The sequence below is a fragment of the Aegilops tauschii genome, chromosome 3 (assembly GCF_002575655.3).
Source record: "Aegilops tauschii subsp. strangulata cultivar AL8/78 chromosome 3, Aet v6.0, whole genome shotgun sequence".
NCBI lineage: Eukaryota > Viridiplantae > Streptophyta > Magnoliopsida > Poales > Poaceae > Aegilops > Aegilops tauschii.
Genome location: NC_053037.3, coordinates 593099375 through 593123721, shown reverse-complemented (window position 1 = coordinate 593123721; position 24347 = coordinate 593099375). Strand labels below are relative to the sequence as shown.

General features: G+C 43.8%; 1 protein-coding gene across 1 annotated transcript; it reads left to right on the top strand.

Annotated features, from left to right (window-relative positions):
* Nucleotides 1-18993: 18993 nt before the first annotated feature.
* LOC109751280 (uncharacterized) lies at nucleotides 18994-22769 on the top strand. Its single transcript, XM_020310174.4, has 10 exons — nucleotides 18994-19255; nucleotides 19731-19783; nucleotides 19901-19966; nucleotides 20421-20501; nucleotides 20586-20639; nucleotides 21573-21641; nucleotides 21730-21792; nucleotides 21912-21994; nucleotides 22065-22130; nucleotides 22383-22769. The coding sequence occupies exons 1-10, from the start codon at nucleotides 19231-19233 to the stop codon at nucleotides 22411-22413; spliced, it is 591 nt and encodes a 196-aa protein (XP_020165763.1). The 5' UTR covers nucleotides 18994-19230; the 3' UTR covers nucleotides 22414-22769.
* Nucleotides 22770-24347: the final 1578 nt, after the last annotated feature.

Genomic DNA, 24347 nt, shown 5'->3' with positions numbered 1-24347 from the left:
GCAAGGAGCTCTGGGCCAAAGGAGCAAGCAGCGCTGCTAGTTCCTTGAGGCCAGATCGAGTAAGATGGCACACCATGGCGTGTGGTGGCGTATTTTGCTTCCGGGAACAGTACTGTTTATTTGAAGTGAGATGTACTCGTCTAGTGCCTGGCAAAAAATTGAAGGATGAAGTGTCATGTAGTGTCTATGTTGTAGTGAGCTGTAGTAGGAGTGAAATGAAAATTTATCTGCTGTTGTATGTGCTATTTCCCTCTAATTTGTTGTGTACATTTTACTTGAACATTAAATTCTCCAGAAAAAATGTTCTTACTGGACCTGATAGTGGCCACGGCCCAATATACTTGTACTATTAAGATGCCATGGCCCAAAATAACCTGGGCCGAAAAGCTATTCAGAATTATTATAAGCAGGCCTTGACTCAAATAGAAAATAGAAACAAAAAGGAAACAAACTATGTGGAAAGGTAAAGGCCCATTATAGAAAAGGCCCAAAAACATCAAGCAAAAAAATATCATAAAAGGCTGAATTAATGGGCTTGGCCCATGTAGAACACCGAATTGGACTGGGCTGAATCTTAGCAACGACCAATTCAATTGGTCGCAATTTTGCCACATCAGCTTGCCACGTCGGATCCGATTTGGCCTGGGCAGACAATTAGCAACCAAAACAGAAGGTCATAGAATCCATGACCTTTTGTTTTGGTCGTGGCCTTCCACGACCTTCTCACAGAGAAGGTCATTAATTTCAGTTTACGACTGCCAGTTTTTGACCATCTATTTTTGGTCAAAAGAAGGTCGCAAATGAAAAACAATGACCTTTCAGTGACCAATAGTGGTGGTCGCAAGTTGACATATTTCTTGTAGTGATACTTATTAGTAAAATTTATGCTTAGTAGAAATGTGTAGTACTGTGTCTTTTGACAGTGTAGAAATCTATACTTAGTAGAAATATATTTGCAAGAGCATGTGCGAGGCTATTTATTAATTGATATATTTTTCTTATTCAGAAATTGCCAAAGAGCCTATCTGTGAGTTGTGGTATCGAGCCTGATGAAGAAGGCTCAGCTGGACTACGCCTTACCACAAGGGGCTCCGTCACCACCTGTACTTACGGCGTGGACACGGACGGTCGCACACACTTAAACTCCGTTGGGTGGAAGAGATTCCTCGTTGGCAAGAATCTTTGTGTTGGACAGGCCATCGTAATTACTATCAGGAACACCCACCGCCCAGGCTTGAGGATGATGATCGTCGTCGATATCATCTAGAACTACATATGTGTGTGGCTGTATGACTATATATACCTAGTAGAACTGCTATATATGTGTGGCTGTTAGACTACCTAGCTAGTACTGCTTATCATATATGCTATATTCATGTGAGGATGCATGTTGACTATGTATGAGTACCTATCATACTTTATGCTATTGTATGACTACTGTATGACTATATGGTATTGTGGTTAATGATATTGTTATCTGGTACTTGTGAAGCTGCAGTTTATAAACTATAAACTGAAACGTGAAACGGGGCAGGGAACAGGGAAAATGATGAAAGATACAGCAGTAGCGCGAGGATAGAAAAACGCTACAGCTACTTAATAGTAGCGCATTCCATAAAAGCGCTACTGATATAGTCAATAATAGTAGCGCGAGTTTATACCGCGCTACTACTAACTGTTAGCTGTAGCGCCGTAGTAGTAGCGCGGCTACCCGCGCTGCTGATAGCATCAAAATCCGTGCTACTACTAGGGTTTTCCCTAGTAGGGTGCTCCGCGGGGCGCCTCTACGACGGGATGCTAGATCCACCTCGCTAGGACGATCTCTCCCGCCAGCCGCCTCCATGGATACTCGCGCGGGCTGGGTTCTCCCATGGCGCTCCCTCATACCGGATCGCCCTGCCAAGCGATGGTGTCATATATGACATTGAACCACAGACGCACTCGAAGCAACAATACATTGTCTATTAAAAATCTGCATGTGCAGACGCAAAAGAAACGACATAATGCTTAACTACTTTGTAAGATTCATAAGATTAGATGGCGACAACAAAATTCGGTTTGAAAATCATGAGCTTTACATTAACTTGGGCTCAGCTCAACGCACAGCAATGACAATCCAATAAGGAATGAACAACAATAAATTGTGCTTAATCAGGCACCGAGAATGGAGCAGCCACCGAGATCTGAGAGGAGACAGGATGAGCTTGGACGGATTTGATGGGGGTGTGTGTGGCGCTGATGTCTTGGCAATAATGTATCTGGTTCTGTTCATGACAATTCAGGCCAAATTTATCAAAATGCTCCTGGTGCAGCACAATGGAGCACGTACACATGATTGCCATTAGGGTTACTGAAGAAAACACGGACTGAACTCTAGCCCGATTGTAATGTATTCAGTGGTATTAATTCAGAATCTGACCTGAAGTTGAACTAGCTAATTATTAGTGAACTCGAACTAGTTAATTAGTCCTATTGGCCACTGGCCGATTAAAATTACTCTCCTTAGTGGTTTGGATACTGGTGATTTAATTGAACTAGTCAATTAACCCTATCACTTGCAAAATTTAACCAGTCCCCGTCCTGGAACTAGTCAACAACAGAGATCCTAGTGATGCTGGAAGGAACCACCAATTAGTGGGAAGCACCCACCGGTTAGAATAATAGAAGCAAGACGGGACATGGGAGGCGGGAGTGGACCTGGATGGTGCGGGTGTCGAAGCCGAGCTTGATGCCCACGCCGCTTGGAGTATGGCCGACGACAGGATCGAACGAGCGGACCCTGCTGGTGGTTAGAGAACATGCGTCTCAATCCCGTCGGCCAGGATCGAACTCGAACGTCAGTCTCATCCCCGAACAAGATCCAGCAGGATCCAACAACAGAGTCTGAGTCCCGTTTGGGAGGTTAGAGACTGGGTTTAATACTTTAATCTCCCGCACCTGGATCCAATAGCAGAGATCCTGATGCCCGCACCTGGAATCATCAAACTCGATCGCCGTTTGGAGGAGGAGGAGGAGGAGCGAACGAGTGGCCGGCGGTGACGGTCGTCGTCGCCTCACCCCCGTCGATGTTGCGTCATCCTCGTCGCAGTCAACTACTGTACGTTCCAATCGGGGATGGTTATGGCTCCTCGCGCTTGAGATAAGTCAAGAACGTAATATTACCTCGCAGGCACTATAAATTACCGCACAAACCTCAGGGTGCTGGTGCTGTGCGGGTCGCTTGCGTGCTTGGGTGCGTGTGATTAGGCTAGGGTGAGTAATAAGTATTCCTCTCTCAAGGTGACGAATAGCGCGACCAAACGTCTATTTAGGACTGGGTGAAGAATAAGTAATTCTTCACCCCAGTCCAACGACCGAGCCAGAATACTGGGATTGTCTCGAATCGCACCCCACGATGAAGGTAACTTTACATTGGTCTTCGGCTCTTCGCTCCCGATTGGTTTTTTCTTTTAGTTTCCTCTAGGTAAAATTACCTTGGCATCGAGGTAATTTTATTTGCTAACAGTTTAGGAGCTAGCAACCTCACGTTCTGTTATCTGCTAATCGGATCCGACTGGTTCCAAGCAGTACTCATATTCCCTCTCTCACGCGATAGCGACCAGGAGGCGAAGCGGGAAGTGCACCGATGCGGCGTGAGATCCGCGGCGACAACGTCCTTCTCCGGCGTCGCTCTCCACCGCCGTCGGTTTTCTCGCCAGTAAGGCCTCCCTCCTCCTCTTCCTCCCCCTTTCCCCATCCATTAATTTCTGAATTTTTAGGGTTAGGGTTCTTGATTTTTTAGGAGCGGGGCAAATGAAGAGGAAGAAGACCAAGAAAGAATCCCGGGTTTCCCAAGAAGCTGCTCCTCGCGTCGCGGCGGCACAATGGGAAGGCAGTGGACGGGAAGGGTGGAACTCCCATTGGCGACGTCCTCGTTGATCTAAGTGCAAAATTTGGGGTTCGGCCACAACAAGAGCCATCATTCTGTCCTACAGGAAAAAGATCCCTCATACTGTACGTGTTTCATCCTCACTTCCTCTGGTCAGTAGCGAGCTGAATTAATCTTTCATCAGGGTAAAAGAAGCAGAGTGGTAATTGGTTGTCCATCAGAAAAGACCACCACAAATGCTAGATCATTAGGAGCCGAAGGAGATTCAACAATTTCCTCGCCCTCTATTTTTTTTTTAAAGTGCCTGCATCATCTGTTGTTTCCCCTATGCTACTAAATGAAAGATTCACAACGCATCAAAATTTTGATCAATTAATCGATGGAGTGCTCAGTACTGGGGGAGGAGGGTCGTGGACGCGTTTGGTCTCCACGATGCTCCGCCAGTGCACATAGAAGCACTACCTCTACACAATGCAGTCACTGCATCACGTTGCATCGATGTGTTTTTTCTTATTTTTATTTCTTTCTCCGAAGATTTGGTGTTTGTTCTTAAAATTCTGAATAAGAACAACACTAGATCATGGAGTTTCTTAGTGAATAGGAAATGCAATCGTTGCACCGTGCATGATAATAGATTTACCGTGATTATAGGTTAATTTGTTAGTGATACTTATTGATAACTTGATTTGGTTAATTCATGCATGACTATTTGTTTGTTCTTCTTTCACACGTCAGGTGTTTGTGCCACGGCTTGTTAGATAACCATTTTCACACTTATGTAACTAGATAATGGAGAGCTACCAGCTTGTACTGCTCTGCTATAACTACTTTTCTGCTACCTTTCACTGTCACATCATCAAACATATGGACCAAACAAATTCATGTATCAAAAGAAGAAAACAAACACATTTCCCCGAAAGTTCAACATTTCTTCAGACTTTACGCGAATATTGTACATATTGTTTTATCCCGGAAGGCGTTATGATTTGAAATGGTGAATGCCCACTGCAGTAATGAATTTGATTCTCGAATGCTAATTCAGTTTTGTTTGCACTTCTGCCGATTTAAAGCATTCAGTCATACTTATTTTAAATCTTGTCTCAATTCTGTAGTTCATATATCACTGATGCTGTAATAATTTTTGTGTGAATAACTCACTTTGTCAGTAACTAGTTTCAAAATGTTTCGAAAATGCTATGCATGAAGAGAAAATGGTGTAGTGACAAGAACCTACCATGCCCCCAATGTGATTTCTGTTGTAGTTAATGGTATACTAACAAGCATGTAGGATGGCCTATTTTTTTTACTTGAGCCACTAATATAATTTCAGCTCTAGTTGGTATTTGGAAATGGGTATGCGTGAAAACAAAGAACTATGTCTGCCATTCTATGCTTTTGCTAGTTATTGAATTTTACAGTTTCTTTCTTCTTCTAGGCGGCCGATATGTTTCAGTTTAAGCTCAGCACATGGAGTAGTGATGTGGTCCTTGTGCATGTGATTTACTAGATTGTCAGCAACGATTCAGAGGTTACTAAATTTACTTGGAGATAGTGAGAAAGTCTATTAATAATCCAGGGTGAAGAGTTCACCCTGGTCGATTGACTGAGTCAGACCATTGTTTTGCGTTTGAGGTAAAGAGGCCACCCATTCCACGTTGTAAAATTACATCGGGTTGGAAGTAAATTTACGTTTATCGTTGACTCAAATCTACCCCCACTTACCCATCTTTCTTCTTTAGAAAAAAGAGAGAGAGAGTTGTGCCTTCGAACGGTTTGTGAGTATCGGCGGCGACGCGCACGCAGGAGACAGCAGTGTGGTGCTCAGTGATTTGGCTCGGAGTGAATTAATTGATTGGCTGGCTGGTGGGCCGGCGTGCTACTCGGCGGCGTGGTTCTACGCTGTGGTTGTCGCTGGGCCGCTGGGACAGAGTGTTCTGCGGCGTCTGCCTAGGTCTTGGGCAGCGTCCTGCGGGGTCGTCGCGGTGGAGCCGTGATGGGTGATCGTGGCGGCGCTGCAGTGTGTGGCCGATCTTGTGCTGCTTCATGACGGCATTCTGTAATGTTTGGATTGAAGTTTGGTCGGGTGCGAGTGCACGGGATGAGGTGCGCCAACCCCAAATCTGATGCTATCTCTTCTAAATTTCCAATCAACTTCCACCTACGTTTCACTTTGCCATGCTATTCCTCAATTGCTTTGTCATGCTCTTCTCAAATCGCTAGTTTAGCCTTTCGATTATTCTCTGGTTCGCTCAAAAAAGTGAGGCAGAACAATCTGTCAGAACAGGTTTACGTAAAGCTCCTGTGCATTGATGAACTCTCCTCTTGTTTTTCTTTGATCTCTAATTGTAGTTCAGCATTTATTTTCTCTCAATCATTACAACTTGTTATTTTGAGAAGTGACTCTGTTCTGGATGTTGGACATAACTTCAGATAATTATGCTACTTTCTAGTCAATTAAAAAAGCATGCTCGTCAATGTTCCTCTTGAGATCACTGCAATCGCTAGGAGTTCTGATGCAATATTTCCTATTGTTTCTTGGTGCGTGTGCTGGGTGACTTTCCTGGGTTATTAGTTGTGGTTTGCTACATGAGGAGTTTTGCAGCGGCTTTTACACTTGGTATGTTATCTTCAGGAGTCCTGTAAGAGCTGGTACCCAGTGAACTATCTTTTCTTTTTATGACTCAAGGCTTGAGCCTTTTGTTATGTTTTCTAGACTTTACTATATTTGCTTACCTGTGTTTGTGTTCTTGCATTTAGCACTCTGTAACTCCATTTTCTTAGGAACACGACGTCGTTCTGAACTTCTAATGCCTCCAAATGCACCAGCAACAGAGGAGGAAGAATGTCGACGGCGAGATGAGCAACATCTGGCAGATTGCGGACTGAGGCCACGGAAGGTGGCTGGAACCCCAATGTGGCCCCGAAATCAACCAACAACGGGCAGACAGAGAGGAGGTGACTCACCGACGGAGCGGGGCATGGCAGAGTGGGCTACTATTCCACACTCTAAAATTGAGGTTTAGAGGAATGAAAAGAGTGATTTTGTTCCTGAATCATGCTTAACATTTCTTTAGCAAACAAGCACTAGCAGCCCCGTTTTGGATGTGCTTCTTGTAGGTTCATGTAGACATGCCGTGACTCAATTGGTCTTAGTTAGTCTTCGGGACGGAGTGGAAGAAGGGCGGAGACTCTCGAACGAGGAAAAGGATCCCTTTGAAAGAATTGAGGCCTGATAAAGGAAAATGGAAAAAAATACAGTATATTGGTTTAATTCTTCTCTTGTGTAGAACAAAATTGGGTTAAAGGAAATTTGATTTGCTTCCAAATTATTTCTGTGAGTTCATCCCAAGAATAATGTTTTGTTACTATTTGACTTGCAACTTGTGACTTCCGGAGGCAATTTTTCCATCTGATGTTGCTGTTAAACAGCTCACAAAGGCGCACAACAAAGAAGTCAGGCTTCAACCAGATGTCCAACATCTCCAGAACCTTGATTGCTGATCCTACAGAACTCTATGCTGGTAAGTAGTACATAGGCTTGAGAAAGCATACTTCTTTTCGTGTGCATATATATAGGCTTCATGGGATTAATCTCTCTCATCAGTTCTTCCAGTATTTGATTGAACCCTCTAAGGTAATTCTAATTTATGCAATTTATCAATCTTTATGTGCAATTCATGTATTTGGTTTAGTCAAATGTATTACATTTTTTAAAATCTACTTGCCTTGTAAGTAATCTACTATTTTATTTCAGTAACATTCTGACCTATGTATGAGAATTATGTAGCTCCTTTATTACGACAGTAATGATTCACTAAGTTCCTAACGTAACACAGTCCATCTTATTTCCAGTCTCTATCTCGTGGTTTCTCTAGGAGCAGAAAACATCTTTTAAAGAAACTAAGTATCATGCGATGCAGCTCATGCACATAGAGGTAGTTTAATGGTGAGGTAAATTTACCTTGCGAGCCTATTTTATCTTATGGCAACTTACTTAGCATGCATGACAGAAAATTTACGTCACAACCTTTGTTTCTTACAGCGGCGCCATAATAGTTTCTCACAAGACGTAACTTAATGGCATGCATAATGTAAGATTACCGTGCTCCCTTTGTACAGTCGAGGAATGGTTTCCTTCCTTTCTGTAGTAATCTTACCTCAAGTGTTACGTTTTAAAACTCAATTCCTCACCCTATGTGACGAATAGTATATATATATACATCATGGGCCGGCCCAGTCAGAAATTACGAGCGCTACAGAATCGACGTCCGGCCTCCGCAGTCCGTCTCGTCCCACGATCGGATCGACCGATCCTTCCTGAAATCACTAGTTAAGGAGTACTTGTTGCAAAGATCACTCCCACCTTCCCAAGTTGCAACAAGTGGCGCGCTGCATGTGCCATTTGTCGCAACCAGGGAGTTTTTCCCTTTTTTCGTAGATTCGTTTATTCAAAACGTTTTATCTCTTTAACTGTGTGCGTCCAAATCTCGAACCGTTTTCACCGTTGGATTCCTCGCGCCGAGATCTTTAAAACTAGATCTCATGTTGATAGGTTTAGACGAACTTTTTTTCATGAAAAAACCGAACCGAGAGCATGGGTATTTTTCCCTTTTCGAAAGAGGCACATCCGTGCCTCTCGCGAAACCACAACCGTGCCTCTCGTGGAAACAAAACCGTGCCTCCCACAAAAAAAAAGAGAAAATGCATTTTTTCCCCGTTTCCGAGGAGGCACGGCCTGCCTCTCGTGAAAGCACAAGCATGCCTCTCGCGGAAGCAAAACCGTGCCTCTCGTGAAAGAAGAAAAAACAGAAAACACATTTTTTCCGTTTCTGAGAGGCACGGCCGTGCCTCTCGTGAAAGCACAACTGTGCCTCTCGCGGAAGGAAAGAAATAGAAAACACTTTTTTTGCGTTTCCGAGAAGCACGGCCGTGACTCTCGCGAAAGCATAACCGTGCCTCTCTCGAAAGCAAAACCATGCCTTTCACGGAAGAAAAAAGACAGAAAACGCATTTTTTTCATTTCCGAGAGGCACGGCCGTGACTCTCGCGAAAGAAAAAAACGAATTTTTTCGAAAAAAAAAAATTTGGTCCAAAAGTTCAAGAAATCGGTGGAAAACTGAAACGTCGAAAAACCCAAAAAAACTGTTTAAAAAGCCAAAAACACATGTGAAAAAATAAAAAAATAAAATCCAAAGGGAGCGTCCGGAGTGCGACACATGACGGGTGGCTTGGAGCGTGCCAAGTGACGCTGATCATTGCGAGGCTCCCAAAGGAGCGCTCGTTAATTAGTTGCTCTCGATCATTCCACTTCCTGATCGGATTCCGCGAGTCCACGTTAAGTACGACTGACTGTATGAGATAATGAAACATCCCGGCCGTCCTCTTCCCCACACCAGGCCAATATGCCACGCCCTGGCTCTGCCAATGTCCTGAGCCGATCTGTGCCGCAACCAGCGCAGCCGACGGGGCAATCCACACCACCGATTACTCCTGCACCTGCAGGTAAGCAGCCCTAGTGCGGTAATTTTTCTTAACCCAACTCGTTTCATAGTCTGATCTTTTCTTTTCTTTGCGGGGAAGATCTGTATAAATTTGTAGCCACTAGACTGTTCTTACGGAGATGGTCAGGAACTTTTATTGGGAGCAAGAAAAGGCAACGTAAAACACACCGGAAATCTTGGCAAAAACTACAGAGACCAAAGAGCAAAGGCGGTGCAGGATTCAGAGATTACCGTTTGTTCAACCAGGCATTATTGGCCAGGCAGGCGTGGAGATTGTTGACTCGGCCTGAAAGTTTATGCGCCAGACTGCTAAAGAGCAAATACTACCCCAATGGAAAACTTGAGGATACAGTTTTCTCAGGAAATGCTTCTTCAACTTGGACTGCAATCAGCCATGGCCTAGATCTACTTAAGAAAGGACTAATATGGAGAGTAGGGAATGGGAACAATATCAGAATTTGGAGGGACCCTTGGATCCCTAGACCTTTCTCCTATAGACCTATATCAATCCAAGGGACTTGCAGATATAGACATGTGTCACAACTTCTACATCGCAATGGTGCTTGGAATTATAATTTACTTCAAGAAGCATTTTTGCCATGTGATGTACAGGAAATCTTGAAAATAAGAGCGTCACCTCGGCTCGAGGAGGACGTGCTGGCTTGGGGCCCGACGAAAACTGGAGTATTTTCAGTGAAATCGGCATATGAATTAGCCTTTGAGGAAACGTACAGAAGCTCTGCGGAATCGTCAAGCGCTGCTCTGGATGGCCGTCGGGCTTGTTGGAAGCTTATCTGGAAAAGCATTGTGCCACCTACGGTCAAAAACTTTGCATGGCGTGTTGCTGTGAACTCCCTCCCAACGTGGCAAAACAAAAACAAGCACAACTTAGGAACTTCTAGAATTTGCCCAATTTGCGAGAGGGAAGAGGAAGACACCTTTCATGCTCTTTGTAAGTGTCCGCTGGCAGTTCAGTTGTGAGAATGCATGGCAACCGTTTGGAGGCTACCAAAACGGGAGGAACTTAGAACACAGGCATTGAATGGCTGCTGGAAGTGCTTTATCCACTTTCAGAGATAGAGAGGGGCATGCTGCTGATGTGTTTGTGGCGGGTGTGGCACAATTGAAATGAGATAACACACAACAAAGAACCACCTCCGATGGAGGCATCGAAACGGTTTTTGATGGGATACTTGGACTCCTTAATTTCGCTAAAGTATTCAGATGATGAACTCCTGAAAGGTAAACAGGTTGTTGCATATTGTTTGCCTGAACCGCGAGTGAGACCATCTGTTGCTAGCAACATCGCATGGGTTTTACCTATGGAGGGGTGGTCAAAGCTCAACATTGATGGCTCTTGGTCTATAGATGGGAAGGCAGGAGCTGGTATGGTCCTCCGAGATAGCAAGGGACAGATCATATATACATCATGCAGGGAGCTTTTTTCCTGCAGGAATGCTCTGGAGGCGGAACTAAGTGCATGTATGGAGGGTCTCTCAATAGCAATTCAGAGAACGGAGCTACCTATTCAGGTAGAGATGGACTCACGGGAGGCCTTGAACATAATCACAAATGATTCGACTGATAGATCAATTTTTTCATCATTGGTAAAGGAAATCAAGTACCTGAGGAGTCTTCGGGAAACTACATTTAGTTTCGTTCATCATAGTCAAAATAATGTTAGTGATTTTTTGGCAAATTTTGCTAGATCCAAGAGTAGAACAGTAGTGTGGCTTAACTCTGGTTTATCAGAGGTCCTTGAACTTTGTAATGCAGAATGTGGTCTTACCACTTGAGTAATACAAAGTTTCACCCGCAAAAAAAACTGTAAATAAACCCTATTTGAAGATACATGCTTTGATCAGATTGATAGAATTGATCAGAATGCAGACGCCGCCCACGTCTCGCTCATGCCCACACATCTCGCTCTCGCTCTCGCGACGCCACACCTCCCCTTCGCCATAGCCGCCGCCCCCGTAGATCTAGCGCCGCGGCATGCCTCCACGCCGGCGTGGACTGTGGACGCCGGCCGCAACCACCCCACCTCCACCCCAGCAACCACCAAACCAGGAACCTCCGCTCCCCCTGCTATCCTCGACAGATTCCCGGAGATCCTGCATCTGATAGCGCCATTCCCGCAAGCAGTACTCCAAGCGACCAGAGCCAGGGGGTGGACGGAGCATGCAATCAGGCTCCGAGACGCCACCTTCGAGTGGATCCGTTGTGTGCAGGAGTGGAAGGCGGCGGACCGGGCGGTGGCGATGGCGATGGGGACCAATCCAGAGGCGAGATCCGTGGCCGCGCGGGTTGCGGAGATCTGCCGGAGGAAAGCGGACATGGAACAGAGGAAACTAGCGCGGCACATCTTCGAAGAGGCCACGCCGGAGGAAAGGGCGAGGATGCCCTCGTTTCTGCAATCTCCACCGGCAGAATTCGTGATTTGGGCACGGGCGGAGGCAAAATCGGACGAGCCACGGTGGGCATCTTGACGGGAGTGCATCCTGGGCGTGCTGCCACCGAGTGCGTGAGAGTCGCGGGTATCGCGGCGGAGCTGCAATGCCGTGCTACTCCCATGCCTCGCTGCGGCACACTGGAGCCGCCATGGCGCGGTGACCGCGGTGAGGTTCCCCCGGGTGCTCGTTCAAGGTCACGCAAAGGGATTTGTATCTCTAATACCCAGGTAATCACTACTTTTAATCAGCCAAATGTTCAAGTGTGTGTTGAGCAGAGTTTGTACTCTGCGATTCAAAAAAATTCGTCGGCGGCGAGGCCTACTTCGCCGGAGTTGGGGGATTTTTCCTCTGCGGCTCGAGAGGGGCCACCCAGGCTGATTGGCAGAGGGCCTACTGCCACGTCCCTCCCACCAATCAAATGCAGACGAGTGAAAACGCCTTTGGCGAATACGTCTTCTTCCCCTGGTGACACGGAGGAGGTTATATCTAGGGTTTTTGGACAGCTTTGGGCCATTCCATCCCCTCCCCGCCGCCAACCTCGTCCCCGTCCCCCGAACCAAGCTGCTTCCACCTTGGGATGGCTCCGAAAAGATCTAGTTTGATCTGGATGCTTCTCCCCATCTGATTTGTTCCCAGTCAAGAAGATCAAGCCCTTTGACCCCCCCCCCCCACCAACAAGACTCAAGATCATCAGGCAGGGGATTGGGGCGGGATCCAAGTCTTTTGCTCAAGTGGTTGCCATGGCGGACAAGACCGCGCTGACTGGGGTGCAGAAACAGCGCGCCCCAGTTGCGCAGAAGAACACCGGCCATCGCCAAGGGGTGGGTGGGGCGCGGTCTCCTGCCCCCCTCCCAAAGGCACTGCTCCCCCTCAGCCTCAACAAGCGGGGGCAGTCCCTCCGCCGCCAGCTCCACCAGCCCCACCTGTGCAGATCCTGGACGAGCGATACAAAGATATGGTATGTTTTACCTGTGGAGGCCCTGGTCATTACGTCGGCAATTGTGTTCAGAAGAAGATTTGCTTCATATGCGGATTAGAAGGACACAACGTCAACAATTGTGCAGCTTGGACACAACCTCACCCAGTTGCTACATTCTTCGGTAGTTCATCTTTGGGGTTGGGGTTCTACCACATAGGTGCTCCTGTGGGCCGTGAAGCAAACTGGCTCAATTTCAGAAACTATGGAGAAGTATGGATCATGAAGGGAGAGATTGGCCAGTTAGATCTGATCAAGAACTTGTCAGGGATTTTCTGCAAAAATAAACAGTGGACATGGCAAGTCAGACCTCTGTCTGAGAAGAAATTCCTGGTCCGGTTCCCTCCTTGGAAAGATGTGGAAGAATTGATTGAATTTCCTGCGTTTGATTTGCCCATTGATGGAGTGTCTGTGACAGTGGAGAAGTGGACTGGTGCGATTGACCCTTTCAATGAGCTTATCGAAGCTTGGGTGATCATTGAAGGCCTTTCTTCCAAATGGTGTACATGGAAGGTACTGTCGCAGATTGCATCCTGCTTTGGGATCCTTGTGGATGTAGACTGGAATGGTCTAATGAAAAGTTTCTATGAGAAGGTGCGTGTCAAGATTGCTTGCAGGAACCCAGCAAAAATTCCCTTTGAACGAATCATGGAGATGAGGAAAAAGCTATACATCTTGTCGTTCACAGTGGAAGGATTTGATCAAATAGGTGCTGATGACCCCAATGATGATGATGGCCCAACTGATATAGCTATAGATGATGACAATAAAGAACCTGAAGGCGAGGAAACTGACAAAGATATCTTAGATGATGGAGAAGAACCTATTGATGCTCTTGACCTGGCCAACAGGGTTAGCTCATCGAAGAAAACACCTCCTAGAAAGACCAAGGACAATGAGGCAGCGTTCCATCCAGCTGCCCTGGTCGAGGCCTGTTACTCTCCTGTGAGAATGGACAAAATCTCTGGAAAAAAGTCACTTAAACATGAGGAATGTGTTCCAATTCCGTTTTCTGAAGCTATAAAAAGCCTGAGCACCCCTAGCTGTGAGCCCTGTGGCTCTACCACTCCCTATGCTGCATCCATGGGACACGCTACTGCCTCTCCCACAATGTCCATTCAAAAAACCTACTGTTCTGATCTGCTAACAGAGCTGAATGACACTGAATCTGATTCTGCTAGTGATGTGGCTGATTCAGAGGAGGAGTTGGCTACTCTGGATGCTTCTATGGTCAGTGGAATGAAGATGATGGGTTTGACTGAAAGTATGGCTCTCCCCAATGAACAACCAGCCATCAAAAGCAAATGGGGGCTAGTGGTTGCTCCCAGACCAAGCACTAGGGCACATAACAGACAGAACATCATGGAAAAGGCTACTGCTTACAAGATGAAGAAAAACCTGGAAGTCCCTGCCACCTTCAAAAGTAAGTCCTTCACTACTGAATCATCGGCTACCTTAGGAGCTTATGCTTCTGCAGTTAATATTAAAATTGGTAATAATGACATGGAAAAAACAAATCATTAATGACATCATCAGAGATGAAACTAAAAAATGTCTGGTATTTGCTTCTCAAAATCCTGAGATTTCCTTACCTGATAATTTAGACACTGAGATAGATAAAGATATTGGGGTTTGTACTCCAGATAACAGCATCCCTAGCACCAACACACCAGGGGGCACTGCTGGTGTTGTAGGTAGCTGTGGGAATGCAGTAAGAGAGGGACTTTTTTAGTCTGACACACCCCTTTAAAATCCCATGATTGGTATCTTTTGGAACATTAGAGGTCTAGGACAGAAAGGAAAACTTCAGTGCCTGTCTGATTTGGTTAATAAGTATAAGCCTGATTTTTTAGGTTTCCAAGAAATTAAAAGAGAGAGTCTATCTGACTCCTTCCTTAATACTTTAGCTGGATCCATTACATATGAGTGGCACATACTTCCTGCAGTAGGTGATGCTGGTGGTATCCTTGTGGGTACTAAAACCAATTCCTTTGAGATTCTGGAGGTTTGCCTAAAGAAATATTGTATTATTATTTCCTTAAAAAGTAAGATTGATGGCTTTTGTTGGCACCTAGTTGTGGTGTATGGCACAGCTTATGCTGTTGATAAAATTGACTTTATTGCTGAACTACATGAGAGTATGGAAGGCTTGTGCTATCCTGTCCTGTTTGGGGGAGATTTTAATTTGATTAGGGAGGCTAAGAAAAAACCTCTCGCGATATTAACAATTCCTAGGCTTTTTTGTTTAATGACTGGATTAATAAATGGGGATTAATGGAATACAAACTGTCAAACAGAGTTTTCACTGGAGCAATAACCAAGACAACCCTATCTTTGCCACCATTGACAAAGTTTTCTCTGCTACCAGCTGGGATTGTCACTTCCCACTTACTTCCCTGTGTGCCCTTCCAAGGGTGGGAAGTGATCATGCCCCCATCCTGCTGGATTCTGGGATGAATGTAAACAGCCCAGCCAAACCATTTAAGTTTGAAAAATGGTGGCTTAACCAACCTGATTTTCAGGCCCTGGTTGAGAAAATTTGGGTCACACCTTCCCCCTTCACCTCTGCTATTGAAACCTGGCAATTTAAAACTAAACTCTTTAGGAAACTGGTGAAGGGGTGGAGCATTAATATTGAGGCTGCCATGAAGAAGAAGAAAAAAGATCTTTTACAGGAGTTTGAGATCCTAGATGTCTTTTCTGAGCAAGGTAGATCTAGTCCTGAGGATATCCTCATAATGAAACAAAGTAAAAATGAATTAAATGATATATGGAGGAAAGAAGAAACTGCCATGTGGCAGAGATCTAGAGACAGGAAGATCAAAGAAGGAGATAAGAATACATCATATTTCCATGTTGTTGCTAACCAACGTAGAAGGAAAAACCACCTATCTATTTTGGAGGGCCCTGATGGACCAGTATACTCCACCAAAGACATGTTAGATGTAGCCACTAATTTTTACAAAAACCTTTTTGGGTTTGAACCTAAACCTAATATACACCTGAATGACCAATTTTGGTCTGAAGAAGAACTGGTGACAGAGGCTGAAAATACAATGCTGGAAAGGCCTTTTTCAGAGGAGGAAATCAAAGAAGCAATTATGGGCTCCTATGCTAATGGAGCCCCTGGGCCTGATGGTTTGTCTTTTTATTTTACCAACACTTCTGCGAAATCATTAAAGGTGGTTTTATGGCATTGGTCAGAGACTTTGAGAATGGATCCTTGGATATCCAGAGGCTAAACTATTCCATTGTCACTCTTATTCCCAAAGAACCTCATGCCAAAAATATGAAAAAATTCAGACCCATTTGTCTTAGTAACTGTTCTGTGAATTTTTTTAGTAAAGCTATGACAAATAGGGTTTCCCCTGTGGGACATAGGTTGCTATCCCCATGCCAATCTGCTTTTGTGAGAGGCAGATTCATACTTGAAAGTGTGGTCACTGCCCATGAAGCTATCCACGAAGTACACAAATCCAGAGAGGCTGGGGTTGTCCTCAAGCTGGACTATGAAAAAGCCTACGACCGGGTAAACTGGGATTTCCTAGTTGAAATGTTAACTTCTAGAGGCTTTGGAGCAAAATGGGTTAGATGGAATATATCTATTTTGCAAAATAGTTCTTTCTGTGTTAAGATCAATGATGTGTTAGGTCCCTATTTTATGGGTGGGAAAGGATTGAAACAAGGTGATCCTAGCTCCCCCATGCTCTTCAACCTGGTGGCTGATGTCTTTTCGCGCATGCTGATGAAGGCTGTGAACAACAACATCATCTCGGGGATTGTTCCCCGCATTATCCCACGTGGACTCGTTTGTTTACAGTATGCCGACGACACAATACTCTTTCTGAATCCCAATCCTGAATATGTAAAGAACTTAAAATGGTTGCTCGCCTATTTTGAAAACCTATTTGGGTTGAAAATCATCTATGATAAGTGTGAAGTAGTGCCAGTTAATATGAATGAAGAGGAGGCTAAGCTACTGTCTCAAATTTTTTGCTGCAAGTTGGGGGAGTTCCCCCTTAAGTACCTGGGAGTACCTCTCCATTATCTTAAACTGAGGAGGGAGGATATCCAATATATTATTGACAAAATTATGAAAAGGATTAGTGGATGGAAAGGGAGATTGCTCAGTTATGAGGAAAAACTAATTCTACTTAAAGCATGCATTGCTAGTATTCCTATGTATTTCATGTCTGTGATTAAATTCCCTAAATGGGCCATCAAAGCCATCACTTCTCAGATGGCACATTTCTTCTGGGGGATTCGGGTGAAGAACATAAATACCATCTTGCTAATTGGGGCCTGATTTCTCAGAAGAAAGATTTTGGTGGTTTGGGGATTCCCAATTTAAGAGAATTTAATATGGCTTTATCAGCCTCTTGGGCTAAAAGATACTTCATGGATCAGGATAAAGATTGGGTGAGACTGATTGATCATAAATATAAACCTAATAAACCTAACTTGTTGTGGGCTAAGCAGGGTGTAGGCTCCCCTTTTTAGAAAGGAGTGACCTGGGCTCTGGAAGGCATTAGACCTTTCTTTAGATGGAATTTGGGAAAAGGAGACAAGATTAGTTTCTGGGATGATACTTGGGTGGGGGATTCTTCCCTGAAAACTCAATTTTGGGAGGTGTATGAGATCTGCCAGCAACAACAGTGTGTGGTTGCTGAAGTGTGGGATGGTCTCACACTCAAACTCACCTTTAATAGGTGTGTTGATGAGAGCTTTATAGACAGATGGGATAATCTCATTCAAGTCATTTCCACTAAGAGCTTGTCCACTGAGGAGGACCAACCTACCTGGTTATTGGAGCCGTCTGGGATTTACTCAGTCAGATCTTGCTATAACATGATCAACTGGGGGGGTATGAGTACCCCTATTTGGAGAAGTTTCTGGAAAATTGTGGTGCCTATTCTTACTAGAGATAACCTGAACAAGAGGAGGGTAGTAGAAGATTTAAGTTGCTTATTCTGTAATGAAAATGAATCTGTTCACCACCTGTTCTTTGAATGTGTGGTGGCCAAACAAGTTTGGATGGATGTTGCTGATACTTTTGGCTTCATTTTCCCTAAGAATATGCTTGAATTATCTTCCTTCTGGAACATGAATAACAAGAAAACTGTTGTAAATATTGCCTGTGTTGCCACCATTTGGGGCATTTGGACCATGCGTAATGATATGTGTTTTCAGGGCGTGCCATGGACAAGCACTCGGGCAATCTTGGGGAGAATTGGTTCTTATATACATCAATGGAAGATCCTGTGCGACGGCGATCAATCAACGCTGCTTCGTCGCTGCCTCCAACATCTGGACCATAGAAGAGGCGAGCTGCTAAGGATCGCCTGGGATGGGAACTGAGGGCCTGCTCAAAGAAGACTCGGGGCGACAGTGCGCTGAAAAGCCACTCAGGATGATTTCTCATGCGGAAAGATGGGTTTTGCTATCTGTAATGCCTGTCCGTTGAACTATGATGATGCCCTGCGTGGCGATGCTCTTTCCTTGCTAGCTGGTTTAGGTGTGGTTGAACCTTGAGCGCTTTTGCGAGCCAGACTTTTTCTCCGGTTTGCCATCTTTGGTAAACTCGTGCACTGTAAACGGTCGCTATGACTTGCTTTGCCCCGTTTTTAATAAAAGTGGGGTGGGGGGAAACCCCTTTTCTTCAAAAAACATGCTTTGATAAATAAAAAAGGGGCATTGGTTAGGGTTTAAATTCCTAACTAGGTTATAGATCATCCAAATAGTAGATTCTCCATGTCTCGTTTTGAGCATAGTTTTTATTTAACATGGTACAATTGCAAAATGCTAACAAACACGAGCATACACTCACCCATATTAACGCAAGCACGCACACCATTACCCTCATGAGGACTTTCAAAATATTGAGCCGACACAACATTTTATGATTGACGAAATTATTATAGGTACCAAGTAATCGACAAAAAGTCTTCTACCACTAAACAAACATTGCCGGAAAGCCTCCAGCATTTTTTCCGGCTATAGCATTTTAACGCCAACCCAAAAGAACCGTTAATGGCCTAATGGACTTTTAGCGCTAAATCGTGGCCCCTTCTAGCGTTAGCGTTTTTTCTCTCCTCCCGTCTGGGCTAAAATTTCAGCCCAATTCCGCGCGGCCCGGTTTCCATCTTAACCTAGCCGTACCGAACCCCTCCACAGCCCAAAAACGTATTGCCATGACGGCTGGCGGCTGCGACTAAGCAGACGGCGACCGCTGGTTGACTCGCTCCCTCTCCCGGCGACGCCCTCGCCGCCTCCTTGTCCCGGCGACATCCTCTCTCGCGGCGTCGCCTCTCCCATCGACGGCCCCTATCCCGGCGACACCCTCGACGCCTCCTTCCCCGACGCTCTCTCCCCCGGTGAGGGCCCCCGGCCCTCTCCCGGCGAAGGCCCTTCTACGACGCCCCCTCTCCCGCCATGACCCAGAAGACGCCATCGAAAGGCAAGTCTTTTGTCCTCCTCAAATTTGTCCTCTTATCAATTCTTTCATTGATGCACTGATGATGTATGCATTGTAAACTTTGAGGATAAAGACAGGCTGTCTCTCTGCTCTCTGGGAGCTTGTCCTGAATAAGATTACGATTTAGGAGCTTATAATACGGTTAGGCTTGTAATGTATGTGATCTGGTTACAATATAGGTGCAGATATCATTTATGATACCCGATTCTATGATTAACTATGGTTTTGAGGCTAAACGGTAGGGGTTCTGTCTTTTCATTAACATTAAGATAAAGAATCAAGTGGTTACAACCTAATGAGAGTGGGATAGGGGAGGTAGGGCTCCAGTAGCCAGAAGTAGCTCTGGCTTTACATCAGTTTCGGCTGAGTTTCATTATTTGGTTGAAGTTATGGAACACACTTATTTGACGCGTTGTTGCTGTTTGAAAGTTTACGCCATATCTCCGGATGCTTGCAGCCAGGTTGGAGTCGACCCACGTCTCCGACGGTTTCTGCGCCCCCCAGTTTGAGGTCGTTTCATCGCTTTAAGCACTTGCCTTTTCGATTTCTAGCCCATGATTAATCAGGATTAAAACCTGATGTTGTTGCTGTGCTGTTATTTATGGTTTCTTGTTGGTGACCATGCAGCTCCCAGAGCCCCTGACAGGGAAAATCTGGACACTGGATGACTTCGAGGCCAGCCCTGCTTTGCTGGTCAGTGATTTTTTTTTGGTTAATCTGCGCAATAGATGCACAGTTCACTTTAACGACGACTGAAAAAAATAAAGCGTGCATGATTTCTGTTCAGCACTCGTTACCTTCTGTTAGACTAGGGGGCAGTGATTGTGCACTCGTTGGCTATCTTTCTGCTCGTCCAATTGTGGGGTCCAATAGATGTTTAGTTGCATAGGTATATCAATTTACCGTTAGACATTTCCTTAAAGGGAAATTTCGCCGCAACTTGTGAAAGGGACTTAGAAGGAAGATATTTGCCACGTAGCAACTCTTGCCACATCCCATCTTAATTGAAATGTTTGATTAGCCGGTTGGTTAGTAAACATTTGTTTTTGAAGTGTCATATATCTACTCAGGTGTACAAACAGACACAGGCTCGTGCTTATTGTTCGCTGACTAACCAACTCATTCATCAACTTTGTCTTTCTTTCAGGTTATGTTCATATGCAATCACTGTCCGTTTGTAAAACATCTGAAAAAAGATATTGCTAAGCTCACTTCGTTTTACATCGAGGTAAGCACATTGGAAGACCAGCTGAAAATTTCTTTTCAATTTGTGCTTTTAGCCTTAAATTGACATTGATACGATGCAATGCAGAAAGGACTTGCTTCTATTGCCATATCCTCAAATTCAATTGTGACATATCCCAAGGTTAGGCTTTACATCTTACAACCAACAAGCATAAATAGCTTTCAGTTCCTTTCTATGTACTTTAACCAGGGCCTTTCTTCCAGAGAACTTAAAAGGATTTTGTCAGAAAATTCATATTACTTTAATTTATGATTAAAGCAATCCAGCTAATAAAATGATTATAGTTAACTGGAATAATGTCGTGAACAAACATGCTCCCATTTCAGAAGAAACAATTAACTATGTTGAGCCTTGCAATAAAAAAACTTATTCTGCGCTTTCTTTCTAATTCAGTTTTTTTTTAATTGAATTGCATTACATGATGCCTTTGTTTTTCTGCAAACTGTCTAATCTTTGATATTATTTAAAATGACTCGCTACTATCTTGGATAAATAGTACTTTTACCACAGATATATCTATGTTGTTGTTGTAGTCTCTTAACTTACTCGTTAGTTTGCCCCACAGATATAAAAGTTTGTGTTACTAAAAGTTCTGTTGTCCAAGCTATATATATATAGACATTCTCAGCTCTTGGTTATTTGTCTTTAGTCATGTAGTTATTTCTGCTGGCCCTAAGATGATAGGTTTGATGCCAAGTTGTCATGAGCTTCTGTTTCACAGTGATGTGTTAGAAATATTTTCAACTCATAGTATGTGTACCGTCTCAGTTCAAGTTGCTGTGCGTATTTGTAAGGATTGCTGTAGTAAACATTCAGTTAGGGAGATGCTTCGTTTTGTTCTTTGCTTGTTCGAGTTACATATTGTGATGCTTTTTGTCTAGCTCTGTGCATGTGTTTTTACATTAAAATCCCTGAACGATTTTGTGCTATCAAAGTAGGTGGATTGGTCTGTGGTGCTCACTAAACCTGCTGTTGGACATGTTATTCCAATATGGTTGATGCAACTTGTCATGTTTTCCCCTTCGTACACAAATTAATCTTGTGACTCTGCAGGATGGTCCCGAGTACATGGCTGAGGAGGCAAAAAAATTTAAGTACTCTTTTCCTTATTTGTATGATGAGGTCTGCCCACTATATTTGCTTCCTGATGCAGTCCCTGTGATCTCTCCAACGCTTTGCTTACTTTGATTGTTACTACTGGACCTTGCAGTCCCAAGAAGTTGCTAAGGCTTTTCGAGCAGTCTGCACACCGGAGTTCTACTTGTTCAAAAAGGTAACATCATCAACTCGGATGTTCATGATTTATGAATTCATGAGGCTTATATGTCCAGTGTCTCGGCTTTCTTGTATCACGCTGTGCCTGATTTCTTGTTTATCTAAACTTTGTGCCAGGATGAGCAAAGGAAATTTGAACTTTTTTACCACGGGCAGTTTGATGATTCAAGACCCAGTAACAATGTGCCAGTCACTGGAAGGTACATATTGTAAAACCGATGCACAAACACTCCAGGTTACCCTGTGCTCTTACCCATTTTCAATTTGTAGGGATTTAAGCCGTGCAATCGACTGTGTACTTAGTGGCCAAGAATTGCCTTTCTACCAAAAACGAAGGTATATCTAGTCAAGTACTCCCTCCGTTCCCAAATATAAGTCTTTCTAGAGATTTCAACAAGTGACTACATACGAAGCAAAATGAGTGAATCTACACTCTAAAATATGTCTACATACATCCGTATCTTGTAGTCTATTTGAATGTCTAAAAAGACTTATATTTAGGAACGGAGGGAGTAGAAGCTGAGCATGTTTTCACATGTCTTCGATTCACTTTGTTAGTTTCCCAACAATTGTTTCCTGTTCCTGTAGTGTCGGGTGCAGCATCAAGTGGCACGAGTAAAGTCAAACCAGTAATATCATCACGAATTGGACAAGAAGCTGGGCAAGTGAGCAAGCAGTACTTCCGTGCAAACTTTCTCAGCTCATCGGCTGAACATTTGCAATATACTCCCTCCGTTCCTTAATATAAGACCTTTTAGCTTTTTTTTGATTCGTATGTATGTACACACATTTTAGTATGATTGTTCACTCATTTTAGCATGTATGTGGTCAATATTTTGAAATAGCTAAAAGGTCTTATATTAGGGAACGGAGGGAGTACTTAGCTAGTGTACTTTTTTTGCACAATGAATGAAAGAAATTTGTCTTTATTCTATTCAACTGAAACACCTAATACAAGTACACTGTTACACCTTATACTGGATGTTTGCTTTGTTCATAAATATTTCAGAAAGCAAATGAAATTCATGCATGTATAAAGTAATAATATCTGTAGAAATCAATGAACCAGTGCTCGCCGTAGTAGTCCCTGGGGGCGCCATCGATAGAAGATGACGGTAAGTCATGATGTTGTGGGCCCGTGTGAGGTCGTGGTCCTCGGAGGCATCGATCTTGATGAGCACCACGTCCATGGCGAAGCTCCATTGTACCTAGCAAATTGTTGTAGACATGCGGCATAGGCAGGATACTATGGTCTTGGTTGAGGACATAGGATGAGGAGGTGCAAGCAGATGAAGATGACAATGTCATGGGATGCACATCCATGGCGACGGTCCTCCTTGGTGGCGGATCGCGTACAAGGGGGAAGGGGCGAGAATGAAGGAAGCGGCACCTCTGGTTGCAGTGACTACCGGAAAAGTTGGCAGACGAAGGGCATACGCTGGCGGGGCGGCCGCATGGGGATGGGAGCCGATCGATAGTTTGGATTTGCGTGAAGATACATTTTGGGGGACCTTTCCTGGTCGGTTCGTGTGTCGTATTGTTTTCAGGTTTTTTCTGCCTTTGTGTATGCTAAGGGTGATGAAGAGAAACCAACGAAGGGGAGCAGGTGTATGAACTGGCGAAGGAATATAGTCGGATGAAGGAGGACGCAAGAGAGGAAATGGAACGTTTCGTTTTTTAGGTAATACTAGCAAAAGGGCCGTGCGTTGCAACGGGAGGGAAAAAAATCATAATCTCCAATTGCCATGACCATATTTTGCTGCATCACCGAGATACACTATCACTCTCAATTTCATGAAATCATGAACATTTTTTAAACTCGTGCACATATTTGAAATTGTGATATTTTTCAAATTCGTGAACACATTACAAATTTTGGAACATTTTGTAAATCAAGAACATTTTTTGAATTGATGAATATTTTATAATATTTGCAGACATTTTTTTAAAATGGCGATCATTTTATTAAACAATTTTCTTGAATCAGAGAACATTTCAAGAATCGACGAACATTTTTAAGAAATTGGTGCAACCATTTTTCAAATTCACAAACAGTTTTTTTATTTAACGAACATTTTTTGAAATGCATGATTATTTTTGAGTCACCGAACATTAAATCAATGAATAAACTATTTTGTAAGACACAAACAATTTTTTAGTTTTTAGGATATTTTCCCATTCATGAACAATTTTTGAATTGGGAAATTTTGTTCGATTTCATTAATATTATTTAATAAACAAGCGTTTTAAAATATCATGAACATTTTTTTGATTTCTCTAACATTTATTTTCATAATTGCAAACTTTTTTCAATAATCAAACTTTTTTTTACAAAATTGCAAACATTTTTCAAATCCAAAAACATTTGATGGTTTATTAAAAAATCAATTCAAAATTCTCCATTTTTTTTTACTTTTTACAACTTTTTTGAAGTCCCAAATTATTTAAAGAAGAAAAAATAAAAAGGAAAAAGAAAAAAAGGAAAAAAAAGGTTATTTACAAAAAAGGCTGCCTGGACATTAGCCGGCGCAAACGGGCTCGATGCATCTGTTC

Excerpts from the sequence above, each read along its gene's own strand:
- LOC109751280 (XM_020310174.4), top strand. The coding sequence starts at position 19,231 with ATGACCCAGAAGACGCCATCGAAAG. Across the intron at positions 20,502-20,585 it reads TCACTTCGTTTTACATCGAG|AAAGGACTTGCTTCTATTGC; the intron begins GTAAGCACATTG and ends GATGCAATGCAG. Across the intron at positions 21,793-21,911 it reads AGTTCTACTTGTTCAAAAAG|GATGAGCAAAGGAAATTTGA; the intron begins GTAACATCATCA and ends ACTTTGTGCCAG.